Source organism: Chanodichthys erythropterus, chromosome 9 (assembly GCF_024489055.1).
Source record: "Chanodichthys erythropterus isolate Z2021 chromosome 9, ASM2448905v1, whole genome shotgun sequence".
Taxonomy (NCBI): Eukaryota; Metazoa; Chordata; class Actinopteri; order Cypriniformes; family Xenocyprididae; genus Chanodichthys; species Chanodichthys erythropterus.
The window spans coordinates 3,208,239-3,232,080 of NC_090229.1; the positions used below are offsets into that span (position 1 = coordinate 3,208,239).

General features: G+C 38.5%; 1 protein-coding gene across 1 annotated transcript in view; it reads left to right on the forward strand.

Moving 5' to 3' along the window:
- Positions 1–23,842, forward strand: part of fbxl17 (F-box and leucine-rich repeat protein 17) — a 258,958-nt gene that overhangs the window by 226,624 nt on the left and 8,492 nt on the right. Inside the window, exon 9 of the mRNA XM_067393445.1 lies at positions 20,635–20,777. Within this exon, the coding sequence (XP_067249546.1) occupies positions 20,635–20,777 (143 nt within the window). The remainder of the gene's footprint in view (positions 1–20,634; positions 20,778–23,842) is intronic.

Sequence of the window (23,842 nt, forward strand, 5' to 3'; positions counted from 1 at the left end):
AATATCACGTTTAGTTGTTTAGTTCTCTCCTCCATCGTCACAATTAAACAGGCTTTCATGTCTGTAACTCCTCTGCATGAACGCGATCTCCCTTCTGGATTGCGAAAGCAAAAATACATCATAGACAAATGTCCTAATATTATTGCTTACAGACACAGCTAACGACTCTGGCGAGATAAAATTTGCAAGATAATGTCTATATAGTAATAATAAATGTATGTGTATTTTACCGTTAACGTTATCGATACACCAGTCTTTCTTAATTTAGCCCCGGGGCCAATATAAAACCGATCCCTAGTAGCATGTATGATTAAAGAATCATGGCAGAACTTAATTGGTATTAATCACATGTAAGATTTAAGTGTGATTGTTGATGATATGGTTTAGTTTTGTGCATATTTTGTTCTGTTGATGAATAATGATAAAACAAAATTCATGGAGCTGCTTTATGAGAAAACTACATTTCCCATCATCCTCTGTGGAATGTATGCACATATAAACACTAATAGTGGAAAAGAGAGAAAAAACGTATTTCATGAATTTTTCCTTTCAGACTCTTGAGCTGCTCTGGCATTTATGAACTAGATAGTATTATTTAGTAATGCATAATTTCTTCCATTACTCTTAGCGTATTTTTCCTTTGTCTCTCATATGGGAGTTTAATTCTTCATTTCCATGTACGTTTAACCCAGTTGTCATTCCATCAGCTCATTTATCATGGTTTTCATCTTCAAACATCATTTTAATCAGAATCAGTTTGTTTGACTTCTGCCAATAATCATCAGAGATCCTGTAACTCAATATTCTGGAGCTGATGAGGACAAAAAGGGAAGAAACTGACAGTAAAATGAGATAAAGATGTGAGGATGAGTGTGAGCTGGTCATGTTTCTCTTCTGCTGTGATGATCACATCAGTGTTTTCTCGTCTGGACTGAATCCTGAGCAAACAGTGTCTCTGCTGTCTCATGTCTTCTCACGCAAAGGCCCGTCTCTCTCTCTCAGTTTCTCTTCCAGATAAGAATCAATCTGTAACTAATATCTGAATACTGATTGTTTTCTTATCTACAGACGGTCTCTAAGACATGATACAGTGCATGTCTCTTTATCAGATAGACTTTAAAGAGACGGTTCATCTCAAATTAAACAGTCATCTTTTTTTTTTTTCATCGGTGGAGAACTAAAGCAGATGTTTAGCAAAATTTTCTTATAATGCCGTTCAAAAGTTTTTATGTTTTTGAAAGAGTGTCTTCTGCTCACCAAGGCTGCATTTATTTGATCAAATCATTACTCCAGTCTTCAGTGTCACATGATCCTTTAGAAATCATTCATTCATTCATTCATTCTAATTTAGTTTTTACTTAATTTTATCCAACAAACTCTGATAGCATATTTTATATTGTTAATACAGGAGCTGGGTAACCCAAAAAGTACCCAAACACTGGGTTGTTACGTCTGACCCAGGATCTGAGTAACACAAAAACTACCCAAACACTGGGTTGTTACGCCTGACCCAGGATCTGAGTAACACAAAAACTACCCAAACACTGGGTTGTTACGTCTGACCCAGGATCTGAGTAACACAAAAACTACCCAAACACTGGGTTGTTACGCCTGACCCAGGAGCCTGGTAACACAAAAACTACCCAAACACTGGGTTGTTACGTCTGACCCAGGATCTGGGTAACACAAAAACTACCCAAACACTGGGTTGTTACGTCTGACCCAGGATCTGGGTAACACAAAAACTACCCAAACACTGGGTTGTTACGTCTGACCCAGGATCTGGGTAACACAAAAACTACCCAAACACTGGGTTGTTACGTCTTACCCAGGATCTGAGTAACACAAAAACTACCCAAACACTGGGTTGTTACGTCTGACCCAGGATCTGAGTAACACAAAAACTACCCAAACACTGGGTTGTTACGCCTGACCCAGGATCTGAGTAACACAAAAACTACCCAAACACTGGGTTGTTACGTCTGACCCAGGAGCTGAGTAACACAAAAACTACCCAAAAGGCTCAACCCAGAACTTGGGTATAAAAAAAAAAAATAACCCAAGAATGTTTAGAGTGTAATCAAATTGGTTGTGCAAGTCATTGTGTAATTGATTCTTGTGTAACTTAAAAAATTAAGTTGGTTAAATTATTTTGATGAAAAACATTCTTAGTGATCCTATTTTGTTTTGTTTTTTTGTTTTTTTACAGAATGTTCACTTTTTCTTGAAGACTTCACGCACGTTTGTTTCGGAGCATTATGAAGTTTGTTGGATTGGGTTCATGTTGGTGGACTTTTCAGATGTTTTTAAGCGTGTTGAGAGGCTTTGCACTTCTCAAAGCTCTGCTGGCTTTAAGCCCGGCTGTGTAATCTGGGTCAAAGTCTCATTATCATTTCCAGGAGCTTCTATTGAGGTTTTGACCCAGCTTCCTCCGCTGCATTCATCTCTCTAATCCACACGCTGGTTTCTCCTCGGCACCTGATCTCCTCTCACAATATCACCTAAAGACCTTTAGTCACGGCGCAGCGTCGCTCCTCAGATCATCTGATCAGTGTTTCAGTCGCCGCTTCCCATCTGTGATCATCTGAAGTTCAGACAAACTCCTGCAGGACCTCATGGAAACCCCGCTGTGTGTGTGAGCTTTTATCTGTGGCATTTACCCACTGCTGCGTTCATTACTCGCTTCTCTCGTTTATTAGACTCCCTGAACATCTCAGAAGTTTGATTGTGCCTCTTTCAGTCCGTCAGTTTGTAGAGCAAGTCGAGTGATAAAAGGAAACGAGTGAAAGAAGGCGACTCGTAAATGACCCTCATTCATCGTGTTAAATGTGTCAGTGGAGTCGTAATAGCGCTTCATTAACACGCTGGGCTGGAAATGACTTCTCTCGCTGCGTTTTGACTAAGACTGAGTTGCTGCACGAGATCATTTGGATCTTCTGGTGAACTTTAGGCTTGTTGTTTCTGCTGTAATGCGAACGGCTCCTGCTGCGGAGATCAAATCAACCATTGCTGTCACTCAGAATAACTTCACATCTTTATCTTTTTACATTTGCTATGTAAACTTTTGTAAAGACCCCATTAAATGTTTTGATGAGCACTGTTTTGTGTTCCTTTTGAGACCAATAGTCTTTACACTCCTAAAAAAAAAGTTCCTATTGCATTTTTTTACTCAGTGTTTCTGTTTTGTTTTCCAGTACAAATATCTAAACATTCTTAAATCAAGATACATTTACTGGAGAAGAAAAATGACTGAAGATATTAAGACGTGTTTAACGAAAAAAATGTATCAAAAGTAAGTGAATTTATGCTTAAAACATGAAAAAATATCTGCCAATGTGGTTGGAAAAATCATCTGGTTTTCCATTTGAATTAAGTTTATTTTTCAGACCTGATTAACAGATATTTGTTCTTGTCGTAAGCATTCATTTTGATAAGATGTTAAGTCTTGTTTTCTGAAAAAAAAAAAAAGTGCTTTTGAAGTAAACGTATCTTAATTTAAGAATGTTTAGTTATTGGTTCTGGAAAACAAGAGAAAATTACTGAGGAACAACATCATTTTTTGTCTTTATTTGCATCAGTGGTTCCATGAAGAACCTTTACCTTTCCACAAAAGGTTCTTTGTAAAGGAAAAAGGTTCTTCAGATCACTGCTTTGTAGGGGTGTGAGGAGATCTCGCAATATTAAAATGTGATGAGATTTCTCTTCGAGGTGAAATGCTGTGAAATGTCGTCATGACGGAGCGTGAGGGTGAAATTAGCATAGAATATGCCAATGCTACGTTTACATAGCCTGCATTGTCATTTTGCTTTTTTTTATAGAAATAAAAACCATTTAATTCAGTTGGATAACAGTCGCTTCAACTGTAAACTATTGTAAATGTCTGCTCTGCTCATCCGGCACGAGCTGCAGAGTCGCACATAGTTCAGCAGGAATCACAGTTCACTGATCACATGATGAGAGTAAGGCGAGATGACTGGCGAAACCATGACGGAGGATTCGTTGCGCAACAGAGCCTAAGCATGTGATAAATGTCTTATCTTGTAGAATGTGCGCTCAGCACTGCTGCACCCTATAAACAGATTACATGTGATCGCAAATTTGAAAGCGAAAGTAAAACGCGAGCTCCCTGATACTCGGAAATCAAGCTACATACTAATGTCACTCTATATCAAACCTATCTTAGGCTGGGTTGTGTTGTTGTAACCACCCTTTTAGCTCTCAGTTTTGGTCTAAGACTAAGAAAAACAAATATTTATTTTTGTTATTTGAACTGATTTTAGGGCTGCACGATTCATCGGACGATTAGAAAAAAACATTGAAATCGCGCTTAAACAATTTGGCTTAGTACGATTATGAAATCGCAAAGCTGCGATTATTTTATTTTTTTTATGCACAGCTTGTCAATGAAGTATGACTCCAAATGCTAATCCATCTGAAAGCACTGCGAGTTTGAATTCCTTATAATGTGCCTTTCAAAAAGCAACGCATCAAACATCTTTCCAGTCATGAGAAGCATTTATTAACATCTTGTCCAACTAAAGACAACATTTAATAATGTTTTTACTCCAAACTCATTTCATAACGACAGTTGAGCGTCCTTCTGTGAGATGAAGTGGCTTCTTACACAAAATAAGGCAGTCGTGTGTTTAATCAATCAAAACGTTTCAATCTTCTGTTTATTCATCTACAGCTATAATATGGGATTTCCTGGAATGACGCGTGTTCTACTTCGGCAGCAGGTCATATTTGCAGTTTCTGCGTGAGAGCGCCCTCTGGCTTTCAGATGGAGAAGCATTTACAGAGCTGTACTGCTCTGACAAGCTGCGCATAAAATAATCGCAGCCTTTGCCAAATCGCATGCGATAAAATTGCGATAAATCTGATATGATGTTCAATTTGTGGAAAGCAGTTCAATTAGGAGATCACACTCAGCTCAAAATTCATGTAGAGTAAGGTCTAAAGTGCTTGAGTATTGTTGTCTTTCAATGCATATGAAAATTCATACTCAGAATGTAGAACTGAAATGACATTCATTACAAGATGATTAGTTAAAACATTTCAAAATGCACCTGCAGACTATTTTTTAATATCACTATAACACTGAGGGGAAAAAAAACAGTATACGGTTATTAACTCTCTCCCCGCCATAGACCTTAGATCAAAACACAGGCAAAGAAGCAGCAGAAAGAAGTGATTAAAAGCATTGCTTATGCACATTGTAAGGCTATTTTCTTAGCTTTTTGTTCAAAATGTTGCTTTTACGAAAATAACGCTCGAATAATGACTCTGAGATACAGCCTGACAACATCTCATCTGACCACAGAAACTGAATCAGGGCGATGTGTTTTTCTCAGACACTCTTAAACTGCGTCTGACAGAAGAGTCAACAGCTTTCACAGACATCTTTTAAAATGAAAGTTCTGCATCACATCTTGCAAAACATTTCAAGTATGTTTTTTTGACTTCACACTCCATGACCCACCGGCTGAGAAACACTGCTGTTCTTCCCACTAAGAAAAAATGGTTCTTATAAGAAGGTTCTTTGGGGAATAAAAATGTTTTTTCTATCACTGAGAGGATGGAACCTTTATTTTTAAGAGTGTTGTTTACATCTCAACCTGACAAAAGCACACTTGACGGATTGTATGGAGGATGAAGGAAATGATGACCCTTTGAATATGAATGAATTCTCTTTCTCTGTGATCAGTTGATGGTTTGGGAATGAAATGAGTCTTTGCACAACCAGAAACACTCTGAGAGTGCGGGATTTACTCTATTCCTAGTGCTGGTTGAAGCAGGTGATATTTATAATTTAAGAGGAGGCACATTCTCATTCTAGTCAAGTCGAAGCTTGTGTTCAGAATGAGCTCACTACTTACTGAATATTTTGAGGAATGTTCTGTGCACTGGCTACTAGTTTCAGTAAACATTATCGCATAATAAACATTTCAGTTATCAGCCCAGAAATACTGTACATTCGTCACCCTGGAGATATGGAGAAGTGACTTTTTATTCATCAAATAATCCTGAAAAATCAAATATATGATGGTTTCCACAAAAATATTAAAATTTTTAACATTGATAATAATTATAAATGTTTCTTGAGCAGCAAAACATCATATTAGAATGATTTCTGAAGGATCATGTGACACTGAAGACTGGAATAATGATGCTGAAAATTCAGCTTTGATCACAGGATATAAATTACACTTTACTATTTATTCAAATAGAGAACAGATGATTTAATCACAATAATTTTTCACATTTTTTACTGTATTTTTGATCAAAAAAATGCAGTTGTGGAGAGAATAAGAGACTTATTTAAAATAAAAAAAAGACTTATTTAAAGAAAATCTTACTGACCCAAACTTTTTCAGTGGTAGTGTATTTAAAATTGCAGTTTTTGGGACAAAAATATTATTTTCTCAAAAATTTATATTTTATTACTTAAATCTGCTGAAAGTTTACTCTTGTCATATTTTGGTGATAAACTAGTATAGAGATGTGGTCAAAACTGCAGACATGAGCTTAAAGATTTCATTGGCTCTATAAAGCTGATGTCATGAATATTAATGAGGAGGTACTGCTCATTGTACTGCAGCAGGTTTTCTTTGAGTTGTATGGAGGTGTATCAGAGCGTGTCTGTTTCTCCGGCGCTGACCTGGGCCGCAGGGGTCACTCACGGTCTTCCAGATCTCTGAGGGGAACAGTGACCCCACATCCTCTGGGTCAGAGGCCCCACGGCACAGAGATCAGGATCAAACCGTACACACACAAACACATTTTCTTTTTCTTTTTATTTCACTTTAACTAGTTGTCAAGGCAACACTTTAAATTTTTGTAACTTGAAACAGTATAAATAAAATAAAATCTAAAAACTCAAACTACTACGAGGTAAAAATGGTAACACTTTACAATAAGGTTTCATTTATTAACATTAGTTTACTACACTAGTTAGCATGAACAATAAACACTATTAATGTTAATTTCAACATTTACAAAAACATTAAAATCAAAAGTTAATGCACAGTGAACTAACATAAACAATTATATTTTCATTAACAAAAAGTTAATAAATGCTTTCAAGCTATATTGCTCATTGTTAACCATTGAATTAATTAATGTTATCAAATGAGACATTACTGTAAACAGTTACCATAAAATAAATTAAGCTATATAAACATATATATATATAAAAAAAAAAAAAAAATATATATATATATATATATATATATATAGCAATTATTGGGGTTCAATGGCTTTAAGGCCTTTAAGCACTTGCGCAAAAAGATATTATGCTTTATTTAGCAAGCATGTAACCACTTAAATCATAGAAAGGAAAAGACCATTTACAGCCAATACAGGCAATTTACCATTGAAAATATATGGTTTTTAATGCTTTTTAATTGTTATCGAGGTTGAGCCAAAAACCTAGGACTAGTTTACCTAAGTTGTTTTTTTAAAACAATCTCCAATATTTACCGAACGATTCGATGGACAGTGGCGGTCCTAGAGGCAAAGCTGCTCCGAATGAGGAGTTCTACCATGTGGTACAACTGTCATGGGTGTGCCCGAAAAATCACATGATACACGATCCTTTACACACATGAAAAAATGCGAAGGTGCCCCCTAGTGGCCGATTTCTTTAAAATTTCTCACAGGCCTCTAGGGCTATGAGGCAAACAGGCCCAGCGAGTTTCGTTCCGATTGGCCTCCGTTAACCTTGTCTGATAGCTGCTCAAACTTCATTGGCTGATGGCGGCCATGTTTTTTGAGCTGCATCAATGTTCTCATAGACAGTAATGGCACCTCGGACAATGACACTGCATGCCAATTTTAAAGTTGATCGGACTAACGATGAAATAGTTAAAGACGTTTTCATGTTTTGTTTCCTGTTATAGCACCACCAAGTGGCCAGTCGCTGCGTCCTTTTTCAGGTGACCACAGAATGAGCTCTTACATAGATGTGCCAAATTTGGTGAAAATATCTCATTCCGTTTGAGTTATAGCCATTTTAGTAAAAGTGGCTCCACCCACTTCGAACGTTTTGGCACCCCTTAGAGACCATGAATTGAAATTTCAGCTTTTTTTGATAATTATTGACAATCAGACTCCAGATAATCCAACTGCTTTGATTTGGTTCCGATTGGGCCAAAAACCTAGGAATAGTTCGCGAATGGTTTTACAAAAAATTTAGAAAATTGTGAATCCGAGGCGATTTTGTACAGCGCTGTAGCGCCCCCTTGTAGACGGTGTGAGTACTACCAGCACTCAAAGTTTCAAGTCTCTACGACTTACGGTTTGGTCTGCCTGATCACTTTTAGAGGAGAATGCTGATCCTTGGAAATGTAACAATTACAATAGAGTTTCAGCGCTATACACTTGATCCGCTAATGATGAAAACACAACAAAAGCTAAAATAAAATTATAGCCAAATAGCTAAAAAAAAAAAACCCAACAACCTACAATTAGTGAAAACAGAATTCAAAATATTAACAAAAGCTACTAAATCAAACAGTGCAGATTCATACTCACTCATGCCTGTCCTTGAGCGTGACCTCCTGACCCCGTTTGACCCCACCGCCCTTATTGTGTTCCCAGCACGTGAGGTCTGCTGATCACAGCGAGCGCGTCTTCCTGTCGTTTCCGTGGTGTTTTGTAGTAAGTCTGCGCATCGCTGCGTGTCGTCTGAACATCTGTGGAGAGCGGCGCGTCTTTTATCAGCTCCAGACTGGATCATTTCAGAGCTCCACCGCGGCCTCCTTCAGACCGTTACAAATGAGCTGCCTGTTTTCTCAGGTGAACTTCAGATGAAGAGCCGATACGCTGGTGTGTGGCGGAATCACATCCTCCTGCTTTACCACTGCGTTCCTTTTATTGTGTGGACTTCATTTCACTTAAGATTTCATGACTTGTTCCTTTCCTCCAGAGGAAGTTTCATGGGTGTGAGTTTGTTGCTCCATTTATCATTTTAACAGCACATGTCAGTTTCATTAACCCTATAAAACTACTGTATCATATTTCTAAGGCCTCCAAATTATATAAACATGATGAAAAGCTTGCTTTTGCTGTCATCTGATTGATAGTTTAGACTTTTTTAGCAAGTTAAAGTCTTTTAGTATAATTGTACAAACGTCCACCTTCAGCTCGTGCTTCACATGTCTTTATGCTGTGAACTTTCTGATTTTTATCAAGCATATGCAAGAATAACTTTAATATAGTTAGTAATATTTCAACTGGACTGAAGCAACTTTACTGAGGTTTACAAAGACAAAGATCTTTATCTTTGTCCTTTTAAAAGATAAGAGGATTTCCTACAGCGCTAAAACAGCTTCCTTCCAGTATTTGGGCTGTTTTAACACAGCGATTGGGTTGTTTTAACCCAGCGTTTGGGTTGTTTTAACCCTGCAGTTGGGTTGTTTTAACCCAGCGGTTAAGTTGCTTTAAGCCAGCGGTTGGGTCGCTTTAACCCAGCGTTTGGGTCGCTTTAACTCAGCGTTTGGGTTGTTTTAACCCAGCGATTGGGTTGTTTTAACACAGCGGTTGGGTTGTTTTAACACAGCGGTTGGGTTGTTTTAACACAGCGATTGGGTTGTTTTAACAGTGGTTGGGTTGTTTTAACCCAGAGATTGGGTTGTTTTAAGTCAGCGGTTGGGTTGTTTTAACCCAGAGATTGGGTTGTTTTAACCCAGCAGTTGGGTTGCTTTAATCCAGTGGTTGGGTTGCTTTAACTCAGCGGTTGGGTTGTTTTAACCCAGCGGTTGGGTTGCTTTAACCCAGCGGTTGGGTTGCTTTAATCCAGTGGTTGGGTTGCTTTAATCCAGTGGTTGGGTTGCTTTAACTCAGCGGTTGGGTTTTTTAACCCTGCGGTTGGGTTGTTTTAACCCAGCGGTTGGGTTGCTTTAATTTAGTGGTTGGGTTGCTTTAATCCAGTGGTTGGGTTGCTTTAACTCAGCGGTTGGGTTGCTTTAATCCAGCGGTTGGGTTGCTTTAACTCAGCGGTTGGGTTGTTTTAACCCAGAGATTGGGTTGTTTTAACCCAGCGGTTGGGTTGCTTTAATCCAGTGGTTGGGTTGCTTTAACTCAGCGGTTGGGTTTTTTAACCCTGCGATTGGGTTGTTTTAACCCTGCGATTGGGTTGTTTTAACCCAGCGGTTGGGTTGCTTTAAGTCAGCAGTTGGGTTGCTTTAATCCAGTGGTTGGGTTGCTTTAACTCAGCGGTTGGGTTGCTTTAACCCAGCGGTTGGGTTGTTTTAACACAGCGATTGGGTTGTTTTTAAAACAGCGATTGGGTTGTTTTAACCCTGCGGTTGGGTTGTTTTAACACAGAGATTGGGTTGTTTTAACCCTGCGGTTGGGTTGCTTTAACCCAGCGTTTGGGTTGTTTTAACCCAGTGGTTGAGTTACATTTTTGCCCAACATGCTGGGTAGTTTTATTTAACTCAACTATTGTTTAAAAATTAGTGTATTGCTTGCTTAAAATGAAACAAATATGTTTGAAAACATTTATTAAACTACTAACAGTTATTAAATTGCTTATTAATAAATGTTCATCTCTTGATTATTATTGTTGCCTCTAGTAATTTTGTGTCGGATGTTTAATTTCCAACCTATTTTGGGTTTATTTTAAGTCAGCCATACAGTCATTTTTAAACAATAGTTGAGTTAAATAAAACTACCCAGCACGGTGGGTCAAACATTTAATCCAATCGCTGGGTTTGTCCATTTTTAACCCAACTTGGGTTGTTTTTAACACAGCATTTTTAGAGTGTATGTTATAAAACTGCAGAGCTTTAATCATAAAACTAAGCATTTAAATATCATCTTACTAAGACATATTTTCGGCAGATATTGATATTTATAGGCATTTTATGTAAGTATCTGCTATAATGTTATAAAGATCTCATTGATTTACATTACAAGCATCAGAATTTCATCCATATAAATATCAGCATCTGCATTAAATTGCATATTTTACCCAGTTTGAGTCTCTGAATAAAACTTTTATTACAGTGGACCCATCTGTTTAAACAGATCCCTCCAAAATTACGCACAGACAAATAAATAAATCTCTGCATAAACAGACGGCCGTTTCACGTTTCTGAGCTTCTCGGTGGATGAAGCAAATGAAAGTGTTTTTCAGAGATGAATGTGAATCTGAGCTGCTCGACGTCTGGAGTAAATATTTGCGTTTGGCCCATTTTCTTCCAATATTCACAGTTGTCAGTTTACGTCGGATATTTTTCCTTCTTATACTGTTTTCGTTTGCGATCTCGCTCTCATCAGCGCGCCGTGATGAGGAATAAACTGTAAGATGTGTTATTAAATCAGATGAATGTTTTTCTCTTCTGAAGCAGGTCCTACAATAACACGGGCCTGTCGGCAGCTCCGTTTCCCGTCATTTTAAAAGCTCAGACTTTCAAATGAAAACTGGCTGGGCATTAGGAGATTAATTATGACTTTTCCCCCTCATCTTGGAAACAGATTGATCTCTGGCAGCGTTTTATTAAATGCTTTTCCACAGTAATGATTAAAGAAAATGACCATCCAGATTTCCTACACTGTGAGAACGACTTCAATCATCTTCAGCGCTGCATGTTGGGAGAATATTTGTGTGGAAAGAGACGTTTTCTCTCAGATTTCTTATAATCATCTTCGAGTGTATATATATCTATTCTTAATCCACATTATTACTGTAGCAGGCAGTGGAAATGCAGTTATTTTTGGGTAAATGTGTCGCTTCTGAATGACATTTTCATCTACTGAAGCACGAGTTTGAGGCTCTTTTCTCATTGATCCAGAGTTCAGTTCATCTTCTCTGCTATACTGCTATAAAACTGAGCATGTGAATGGCACTTGTGTTCGACCATACAGTATCCAAAACTTGCAACATTTTATACAACACTTCAATAAATAAGAAGTTAATATTGTGTTATTTTAATCACAATATTGTCTGTTTTGCTCAGTTTTGCCTACAAAAATAAAAAGACAAGCAGAACTGTCCATCTCCGAGCAACACACCACAGCATTTAATCTGAATCCACGTTTTGAATGAATCGAGTGAGCAAATGATTCAATGGAACATTCATGAAGAGAATTATTTTGTTCACTCCTGTCGTTTCAAATCAGTCGTTTGAACAAATCGAATGAATGAATGACTTAATCATTAAAACATTTACCGCAGTTTGTTTATTTACAGTATAATTTAATTTAAACAATAATGTCATATATCCACATTAATTAACAAAATAAATAAATAAAAAATAAAACACTAAAGGTATAGTTCACCAGAAAAAGAAAATTCAGTCATCATTTACTCGACCGCATGGTCCAAAAGTTTGTGTAATAAACTCTATGTTGAATCAAATAAAATATTTCTTTTTTAAGCTACTTTTTTTGTAATGCCTACTTGATGCTTTACACAAAAATGACTTTAAATTATCTTTTGGGGGTGATTTCTTAGCCATATTTAATTTGCAATTAATTTATTATATAAAATCAATAATTTAATCAATATTGTATTAAATTATTAATATTATTTAATCAATAACTACATTTTATAAATAACTGTTGTTACTATTGCAATTCTTTATGTATATAGTTATAATACTGTTATGTGGATGGATAGATATATTTATTCGGTTGTTTTAACCCATTTATTGGGTTGTTTTAACACAGCGATTGGGTTGTTTTAACCCAGCAATTGGGTTGTTTTAACCCAGCGATTGGGTCGTTTTTAGATAGATAGATATATTTATTCGGTTGTTTTAACCCATCGATTGGGTTGTTTTAACCCAGTGATTGGGTCGTTTTTAGATGGATAGATATATTTATTCGGTTGTTTTAACCCATTGATTGGGTTGTTTAAACCCTGCGATTGGGTTGTTTTAACCCATTGATTGGGTTGTTTTAACCCAGCGATTGGGTTGTTTTAACCCAGCGATTGGGTTGTTTTAACTCAGTGTTTGGGTTGTTTTAACCCAGCGATTGGGTCGTTTTTAGATAGATAGATATATTTATTCGCTTGTTTTAACCCATCAATTGGGTTGTTTTAACCCAGCGATTGGGTTGTTTTAACTCAGTGTTTGGGTGGTTTTAACCCAGTGATTGGGTTGTTTTAACACTGTGATTCGGTTTTTTTAACCCAGTGATTGGGTTAACCCATTTTGTGTAAAGCATCAAATAGGCATTTTATAAATAACTGTTGTTATTATTGCAATTCTTTATTATAATATGCATATAGTTATATTACTGTTATGTGGATAGATATATTTATCAATTATTAGTTTAATCAATGTTATGTAATCAATTATTTAATCAATAATTTTACATATTTTTAATTATTATTATAATTATAAAGTATGTATACTATGTATAATTATAATATATAATATATACATATTTATTATCTTATTTTTATTTTTACTATTATTGTTTATAATATATTGTTTTTTTCTTATATATATATATATATATAATATACACACACACACACAGAGAATGTGTGATTATTAAATATTTCATATTTATTATTCATAAATATTTAAAAAATAATACATACACACATGAATACCTAATTGTCACATGTTAATTTTGGACTGTTGTTGTGAACTCACTTCCACACATGAACTGAACTCTGAGGTCCGTCTGACAGTGTGTGTGTGTGTGTGTGTGTGTGTGTGTGTGTGTTTGTGCTTTTGTTTATATTACCAAATGTCCCCACGATGTAATATAAACCTGAGTTCACCAGCCACCGGTCCCCACAATGTAAATTAATTAATAAAAATACTAAATGATGTTTTTGTGAGAAAATAAAGGTGTGCACAGGTTCCTGTGATGGTTAGGTTTAGGGTTAGGGGTAGGGTAGGGGGATAGAAAGTACGGTTTGTACAGTATAAAATGCATTGCGGCCTATGGAAACTCCCCACAATTCACAAAAACAAACAGGTGTGTGTGTGTGTGTGTGAACAGCAGTGTTTGTTTGTGTGTGTGTGTGTGTGTGTGTGTGTGTGTGTGTGTGTGTGTGTGTGTGTGTGTGTGTGTGTGTGTGTGTGTGAACAGCAGTGTTTGTGTGTGTGTGTGTGTGTGTGTGTGTGTGTGTGTGTGTGTGTGTGTGTGTGTGTGTGTGTGTGTTTGTGTGTGTGTGTGTGTGTGTGAACAGCAGTGTTTGTGTGTTTGTAGCGTCTGACGGCTGCTGCGTTCTGCTGTTATCAGCGTTTCACTCATTGTTGTGGCTCTGACACAGTTTGGTCACTATTAGCGGATGGATATTCCCACAGGAAGCTCTTATCTGTCCGCTGCGGCGATTGCGCTGTGAACGGTTTGCTTGTTTAGTGAGCTGTTTGTTTGAGTTTTGCCACTCCAAAGGTCAAAACGCTGCGGTCCGCGAATGAAAGGTCTGCGAATGCTGTTCGGCGCTCCTTCAGGGTTTGGATGAGCTGTTCTCACACATTTACAATAGGAAACCATCGAGGTCTGACCTGTAAGAGGGAAATCTCTGTGGTTTTCCTCCGATTTCTGTTTCCAGGCCTCTTCTGCTCATGCATCTACTGTCATGTGAGAAATGAGTTTAATGAGCGGCCGTCAGTCCGGCGCGGGTTAAGTGCCGATGAGTGTCAAGGTTGAGTAAACTGCCCTGGGCTGAAGTTAAAAGCCCTCCTGCGGGGCGGGAGAGCTGGGCTGTGATCAGCTCCTGCCGCGAGTCGTGCTTTAGGAGAGATCCGAACAGCTGGGAGGCACGACCTCGTGACCTCTGCCAGCCCTTCGTGAGACGTTTGTGCGGTAAAGCACAATTAGAGCTGTGGGTCAGAACAGACGTTATCTCACCCCTGACCGGGTGAATCTCACGTCGGGTGACCAGATGACTGCGATAAACTATCAGGCTGCTGTGATGCGTTTGGGTTTGAACATTGTTTATGGAAAATTAAGATATTTTTGATGAAATCCAATGGCTCAGTGAGGCCTGAGCAATGACATTTCCTCTCTCAAGATCCATTAATGTACTAAAAACATATTTAAATCAGTTCATGTGAGTACAGTGGTTCAATATTAATATTATAAAGCCACGAGAATATTTTTGGAGCGCCAAAAAAACAAAATAACGACTTATATAGTGATGGCCGATTTCAAAACACTGCTTCAGGAAGATTCGGAGCGTTATGAATCAGCAGTTCGGAGCACCAAAGTCACGTGATTTCAGCAGTTTGACACGCGATCCAAATCATGATTCATCACAAAACATTCATAACACTCCGAAGCTTCCTGAAGCAGTGTTTTGAAATCGGCCATCACTAAATAAGTCGTTATTTTGTTTTTTTGGCGCTCCAAAAATATTCTCGTGGCTTTATAATATTAAGATTGAACCACTGTACTCACATGAACTGATTTAAATATGTTTTTAGTACATTAATGGATCTTGAGAGAGGAAATGTCATTGCTCAGGCCTCACTGAGCCATCGGATTTCATCAAAAATATCTCAATTTGTGTTCTGAAGATGAATGAAGGTCTTATGGGTGTGGAACGACATGAGAGTGAGTTATAAATGACATTATTTTCATTTTTGGGTGAACTAACCCTTTAAATATGTCTGTATCTGTATATGATCTGTAGAAAAACCTAAACCTTACTGAAATCCAGCATAAAGAAAAGACAGTAACACTTTACAATCAGGTCTAATGCATTAACTAACATGAACCAACAATGAGCAATATGTTCTTACAGCATTTATTAATTTTGTTAATTGTTAATGTGTGTGATTTTGGACTGATTTGGTTGCGAGTGCAGTGCCCATACTCTCTTCTGATTGGCTGTGATTTCTTATAATTATTTGTGAAATTTGCTAGTGATTTCTAGGTGAAAAGTGTGTATGTGTATATCATAATACAGTAAATATAATGTAAAAGACTGCTGAGTCTCTTCAGTAAAGTCTCAGTAATGAGGTTGAAGCTCACGTGCGGCTGAAGTTTTTATGTCCGTGTGAAATGAGGGCAGTTATTAGTTCCTCCGTCGGAGTGTTTAATACTGTCCAGGTCGAGGCCTGAGTTCTGCTTTACTGCTGCGTAATATATAGACCGTCAGACGAGCAACTAGAGCTGAATTTACTGAGACTTCAGCTGCTCTGAGTGCTTCTGTCTGACTGGGATAAAGTCTGATGCAGTTCATCTGCTCAATTAGACAGAAAGATAAATACTACCGTTCAAAAGTTTAGAATTATTGGGATTGTTTGATGTTTTTGAAAGTCTCTTCTGCTCACAAATGCTGCATTTATTTGATCAAAAATACAGTAAAATTGTTAAGTATTATTTTAATGTAAATCAGCTGTTTTCTATGTGAATATATAGTAAAGTTTAATTTATATCCAGTGATCAAAGCTGAATTTTCAGCATCATTACTCCAGTCTTCAGTGTCACATGATCCTAATATGGTGATTTGCTGCTCAAGAAACATTTCTGATTATTATCAACAGCTCATATGTTTGTGGAAACGATAATACATTTTATTTTTCGGGATTCTTTGGTGAATAGTAAGTTCAATAGAACTTAGTAAATCAGCATCTTAGAGTGATTTCTCATTTTGTTTGACATTAGGGACAGGTTTATCTTTGTCCTCAGCTGATATTATCTACACAGACAGACTCTTCAGTATCTTTCTAGGAGGTAAACTTTGACTAGTCGTTCCTCAGTAGTTGTCTAGTAGTGTGCCGTGTGTGGGCTGCTTTGAATCAGATGTGAGCGCCGCTTCTCTGTTCCTGTCCTGAGGCTAATTCATTTCCTGTATTGACCGTGTCTCACTAGAACATCCACATTTGAAGGCATGTGTCTTATCTCTGGCTTTAATTAGGTCTGTCTGCTGTTATGGCAGCTCTTCACCTCACGTAACCCTGATTCATGGAGGAGAACGGCACCATCACAATTACTGTATGACTGAACTGCTTCATCTTTATGTCAGTAGTGTGTGTGTATACTGTATATATATATAATACGTGTAAATCAATTTTTTTCTTCTTCAAATATGAGTTTCATGATGGAATTGACCCTGGTTTAATGAAGATCTTCAGTCATTAACTGTGTTTCTGAACACACGTCGTCTGCTCCTCCTCCAGTAACAGTGATTTGAATATTCGCTCTCGGCGGAGCTTCCCTGATAGAAAAATCACAAACCACATCCATCCTTTCTCTTGTTCTCTTCAGGCTGATTGTGGTTTTGTTATTTCTTCACTAGATTTTGTTGATCCGCAGTCTGAATGCATCATTTGTCTTCTCTCTTATTGGGAGTCAGCATGATTTCTGTTTCAAATAGATGCTGTTGTTTTCAACTTTCTATTCATCAAAGAACCTGAAAAACAAAATGTCATGGTTTCCACAAAAATGAGACTCCGCCCACACACTTTGATTGATCTGGTTGCGAGTGTAGAGAGAGACTCCGCCCACACGCTCTTCTGATTGGCCGTGATTTTGGATAGATTTGTTTGCGAGTGCAGTGCGCTTACAGAGACTCCGCCCACACGCTCTTCTGATTGGCTGTGATTTCGGATCGATTTGGTTGCGAGTGCAGTGCGCTTACAGAGAGTCTCCGCCCACAGGCTCTTCTGATTGGCTGTGATTTCCGATCTATTTGGTTGTGAGTGCAGTGCGCTTACAGAGAGTCTCCGCCCACAGGCTCTTCTGATTGGCTGTGATTTCGGATCGATTTGATTGCGAGTGCAGTGCGCTTACAGAGAGACTCCGCCCACACGCTCGTCTGATTGGCTGTGATTTCGGATCGATTTGGTTGCGAGTGCAGTGCGCTTACAGAGAGTCTCCGCCCACAGGCTCTTCTGATTGGCTGTGATTTCCGATCTATTTGGTTGTGAGTGCAGTGCGCTTACAGAGAGTCTCCGCCCACAGGCTCTTCTGATTGGCTGTGATTTCGGATCGATTTGGTTGCGAGTGCAGTGCGCTTACAGAGAGACTCCGCCCACACGCTCTTCTGATTGGCTGTGATTTCGGATCGATTTGGTTGCGAGTGCAGTGCGCTTACAGAGAGTCTCCGCCCACAGGCTCTTCTGATTGGCTGTGATTTCCGATCTATTTGGTTGTGAGTGCAGTGCGCTTACAGAGAGACTCCGCCCACACGCTCTTCTGATTGGCTGTGATTTCGGATCGATTTGGTTGCGAGTGCAGTGCGCTTACAGAGAGTCTCCGCCCACACGCTCTTCTGATTGGCTGTGATTTCGGATCGATTTGGTTGCGAGTGCAGTGCGCTTACAGAGAGACTCCGCCCACACGCTCTTCTGATTGGCTGTGATTTCGGATCGATTTGGTTGCGAGTGCAGTGCGCTTACAGAGAGACTCCGCCCACACGCTCTTCTGATTGGCTGTGATTTCGGATCGATTTGGTTGCGAGTGCAGTGCGCTTACAGAGAGACTCCGCCCACATGCTCTTCTGATTGGCTGTGATTTCGGATCAATTTGGTTGCGAGTGCAGTGCACTTGCAGAGAGACTCCACCCACACGCTCTTCTGATTGGCTGTGATTTCGGATCGATTTGGTTGCGAGTGCAGTGCGCTTACAGAGAGACTCCGCCCACATGCTCTTCTGATTGGCTGTGATTTCGGATCGATTTGGTTGCGAGTGCAGTGCGCCTACAGAGAGACTCCGCCCACACGCTCTTCTGATTGGCTGTGATTTTGGATAGATTTGTTTGCGAGTGCAGTGCGCTTACAGAGAGACTCCGCCCACACGCTCTTCTGATTGGCTGTGATTTCGGATCGATTTGGTTGCGAGTGCAGTGCGCTTACAGAGAGACTCCGCCCACACGCTCGTCTGATTGGCTGTGATTTCGGATCGATTTGGTTGCGAGTGCAGTGCGCTTACAGAGAGTCTCCGCCCACAGGCTCTTCTGATTGGCTGTGATTTCCGATCTATTTGGTTGTGAGTGCAGTGCGCTTACAGAGAGTCTCCGCCCACAGGCTCTTCTGATTGGCTGTGATTTCGGATCGATTTGATTGCGAGTGCAGTGCGCTTACAGAGAGACTCCGCCCACACGCTCTTCTGATTGGCTGTGATTTCGGATCGATTTGGTTGCGAGTGCAGTGCACTTACAGAGAGACTCCGCCCACATGCTCTTCTGATTGGCTGTGATTTCGGATCAATTTGGTTGCGAGTGCAGTGCACTTGCAGAGAGACTCCACCCACACGCTCTTCTGATTGGCTGTGATTTCGGATCGATTTGGTTGCGAGTGCAGTGCGCTTACAGAGAGACTCCGCCCACATGCTCTTCTGATTGGCTGTGATTTCGGATCGATTTGGTTGCGAGTGCAGTGCGCTTACAGAGAGACTCCGCCCACATGCTCTTCTGATTGGCTGTGATTTCGGATCGATTTGGTTGCGAGTGCAGTGCGCCTACAGAGAGACTCCGCCCACACGCTCTTCTGATTGGCTGTGGTTTTGGATTGATTTGTTTTAAGCACTCACTTAATTTTGATACTTTTTCGTTAAACACGTCTTAATATCTTCAGTCATTTCTCTTCTCCAGTAAATGTATCTTGATTAAAGAATGTTTAGATATTTGTGCTGGAAAACAAGACAGAAACACTGAGGAAGAAAAAGGAAATGTATCATTTACTGCAGTTTGAAAATAGCGTTTATGTCTGAATGCACTTGAAAATACCAGTTCACTTCCTGAATTTAAATTGAATTAAACAGTAAGCAGAATTGTAATTTGAATTTAAATTTGAAAGAAGCTATAATTAAAATGCAAACGACTGGACTAAAGTGAGTTTGAATGGTTTGAAAGCGGCCGTGTGGAGGATGTTTGTGGATGTTCCTCCTCCTGATGCTGTTAGTGTATTGATAAAGCGCTCCGCTCGTCCTGTAATTGAATCAACCGTTTGAACAGGAGGACGGTAATGTGATCAGCGCAGGGGATTGACCTCATCATGACCTCACGTGACTTCAGTGTCTCCTTAATTATGAAAAGTGAACATGATTGTGAACTTTCCTACAGAAGCTACTTTCATTTTCCATTAAAATAAAAACAAACATATTGAAGCAAGACATGCACTGGTCAGTTTTTGATCTATTTGAACTTTTCTTCTCGCAGACCAGTGGAAAGAAAACATGCAAAAATACACTTATTTATTAGTGCCTGATTTACAGAACATTTTATTCCTAAGCACATGGTGAAAATGATTTTTTTTTTTTTATGTCTGCTTTGTGTCCAAGTGTAAATGATCCTCAGCCGCTCAGATGTGTTCATGTTTTTCTCGTTCACTCATGTAAAGGGTGCTTGTACATACATGAGAGAATGCTTGAATATATTTATATAAGTTCAAGCGTGTTATTTCTACATCATTGCATCTCTATATTTATGTATAGAGTGTACAGTAGCAAAACAACCTGTTCAATTCTGGTAGCCCAAGGGAGAAAACTGGTCATTAAAATCTAAATTATGACTTATTTTATGCATGAAACCAAGACTGATATTATTAGTTGAACCCTTTAAATGCTTTGGATTTCAAAACCAATTGTTTTTTTGCCATTTAGTTTCTTTACACTGTGAAGAAAGTTACAGTATTTGTCATGGTAATGAATGACGAAGGAAGACTTGTGTGTTCTGAGTTGTTAATCATCTCTCTGTGTGTGTCTGTCCAGCTCTGATCGCCATCGGTCAGTACAGCAGCACCATTGAGACGGTTGACGCCGGCTGGTGTAAGGAGATCACGGATCAGGGCGCCACTCAGATCGCCAAGAGCAGCAAGTCTCTGCGTTACCTGGGCCTGATGAGGTGTGATAAGGTGAGTTCATACAGACAGCTGCGTCAGGGTTCAGCTCGAACAGATGCTGCTGTGACACTCAGGCACGAAGAGCCTTTTTCTCAGGGTCACGGGGTCACCAATTAAACACCTGGCAGACAGAAACAGGCCAGCAGACGCCTCACGTCTGTGTCTCTCACCTCCTACTGCAGGGATTCACAAACTTTTTTGTCAGCTGAACCCCTTCGACCTAAAATATTTTCTTTAACGTAAGATTTTAAGTTTATATTTTTGTAATTTGAAATTCTAAAATAATTTGTGTTTTGTTTTGTTTTTGTTTTAAAATTATTTATTTTAATTTTACATTTTTATGAAGTGTTTTATTTAGAATATTTTACACTTTTAATTAAGTGATTTTTAACTTATTTTAAATGGATTTATTTATTTTTTTATTTGATTAAGGTTTTGTAAGTTTAATTTGGATTGTTTTTATTTTTTATTTTCATTTTACATTTTTATGAATTAATAATTTTTTTGTTTTTACTTTAAAATTATTTCTTTTCATTTTATATTTTTATAATTTTAATATTTTTGTGTTTTATTTTGATCGTTATTTTAAATTTTTTAAAAAAGTTTTTGATTTAATAAGTGTTTCATTTTTATTGTTTTTATTTTTTTAAATATTTATTTTGTTTTATTTTAAACTATTTATTTATTTTTTACATTTTGTATTTAATTTTAGCAAGTATTTTATTTTTATTTGTTTTTACTTTAAAATTATTTCATTAAATTTTATATTTTTATAATTTGAATATTTTTGTTCTATTTTGATTATATTAAATAATTTTTTTAAACATTGTTTTATGATTTAATAATTTTTTGTGCTTAATTTTAATAGTTTTTATTTTAAAATCAGTTTTTTTGTTGTTGTTTTTTTTATAATCAGTCTATCCAGAGGTTGTTCACTTCCTGAGAATGTTTTTATTCCCATTGTAGTGTTTTCCAAACAACACAGTCGTCTCCTATCATTATAACTATATAAATAACAATAAGACATTGACATAGATTTGACAGGTGCATATTATATATTTCGTGATTCTGTTGAAAATCTGTTTGATCAAAACCTGCTAATGAGACACCAATGAAGTTAATGAAGTGTCACTTTCCAGTCCTGCTCCTGGAGGAAAAACTTAAACACTCCGACCATCATAACACAACTTTCCCACCTAATCAAGGTCTTCAGGATCACTAGAACTGATTAAACGCTCTGCACTAGTAGATCTGGTTGTGTCGGGTTACTGGTTGGTGCTGTGCAGTGAACAGCTGTGATAGGTCACCACTGGAACACTGCATTGACCAATCAGAGCTCTAGATGTTTGTTCTGTTTATATATTCCATGTCTCATAATTCAGGTTTATCTCGTACGATTTTAAGCAAGTTTGTCATTGACTATATTTAAGAGCAAACGTTGATCAATTGTGACGTTGTGCTGAGTGAGAGAGCAGTCTTGTGTTTCGGGTCAGCAGCGTTTACAAAGCCACAATCCCGTGACAAATTCAATTTCTGCCCAAATCACCTTCCCATGTAGCTAATTCTGTGTTTTCATAATCTCATTTGGGTTTTGGAAGCTGTAGATGTGATGGATAACCCTCTGAGCAATGCATTTGCTTCCTAAAAGGGAAAGTAGCATGTAAATATTCCAGTATATTATAATAAACATATACATATTCCCTTTCATTTTACGCTTTTCCATTTCAAACCCATGCTAAAAGTTTCAGATTGAGTGGAATTTGTGGCATTTCCATTCATTTGGCTGTGAGCCGCAGACTCACATCACAGATCGCTCTGTCGTGCCCTCGGGCCAAATGAGAGGCGACTGAAAGAACGCTATTGATCCACAGCGGCCCAAATCATCAAATCAATTCATTATGCTTCTCTCAGACCTCCAACTCTGGACTTTGATGTGACACCATGGAGCGAGAGAAGAATGAGAGAAAGCTCATTTCTTTTATCAAAGAGAAGTATGACCGCTTTAACAAAACCTTGGTGTCCATCAAACCCTCCAGAACAAGCGTTTTCCTCTTTGGGTACAGTTTTGGTTGCCCATAAATATGTTCTTGTTCTGAGCCAAAAACTGAAAGTTCTGTCATCATTTACATACCCACGTGTCGTTCCGAACCAGTGCGATGATGTTTCTTCCCATGAACACAACATGAGAATGTTTGATGAGTCTTCATGCAGCTCGTTCATTTGAAAAATCCTATTCTTAACAAGTGCCAGATTTATTTACATGCATAGCAACACTCCATAAAATAGTGTTTTATTTAATTTAATTGTATATTCCACTTACTCCAGTGCAAAATACTTATACAAAATACACATATAATTATGATTGTTTGTCATGGTGGCTTGAGAAAGCCTGCCCTGAAAAGATTAAATGTTTTAATATCATAGGTAGGTAGACAGACAGAAAGAGCTTTTTGCTAGGTGGTTGCTATGCAATTGCTAGGGTGATCTGGGTGGTTGTTAGGGTGTTCTGGGTGTTGCTGGAGTGTTCTGGGTGGTTGCTAGGGTGTTGCTACTATGTTTCTGTGCAGATCTGGGTGGTTGTAAAGGTGTTCTGGGTGGTTGCTAGGGTGTTGCTACTATGTTTCTGTGCAGATCTGGGTGGTTGTAAAGGTGTTCTGGGTGGTTGCTAGGGTGTTGCTACTATGTTTCTGTGCAGATCTGGGTGGTTGTAAAGGTGTTCTGGGTGTTGCTGGTTGTTAGTGTGTTGCTGGGGTGATCTGGGTGGTTGTTAGGGTGTTGCTATCGTCTTTCCTGTGGTGATCTGGGTAGTTGCATTGTGATTTCTAGGGTATTTTGGAGGGTTGCTATACTAGCGTGTTTTTGTGGGTGGTTGTTAGGGTGTTCTGGGTGTTGCTGGTTTCTAGGGTGTTCTGGGTGGTTGCTAGGGTGTTGCTATGGTGTTTCTGTGCTGATCTGTGCTATGGTGTTTCTGTGCTGAGTGCTTGTAAGGGTGTTCTGGGTGTTGCTGGTTGTTAGGTGGCTGCTAGGGTGTTGCTGGGCTGTTCTAGGTGATTGCTAGGGTGTTGCTATGGTGTTCC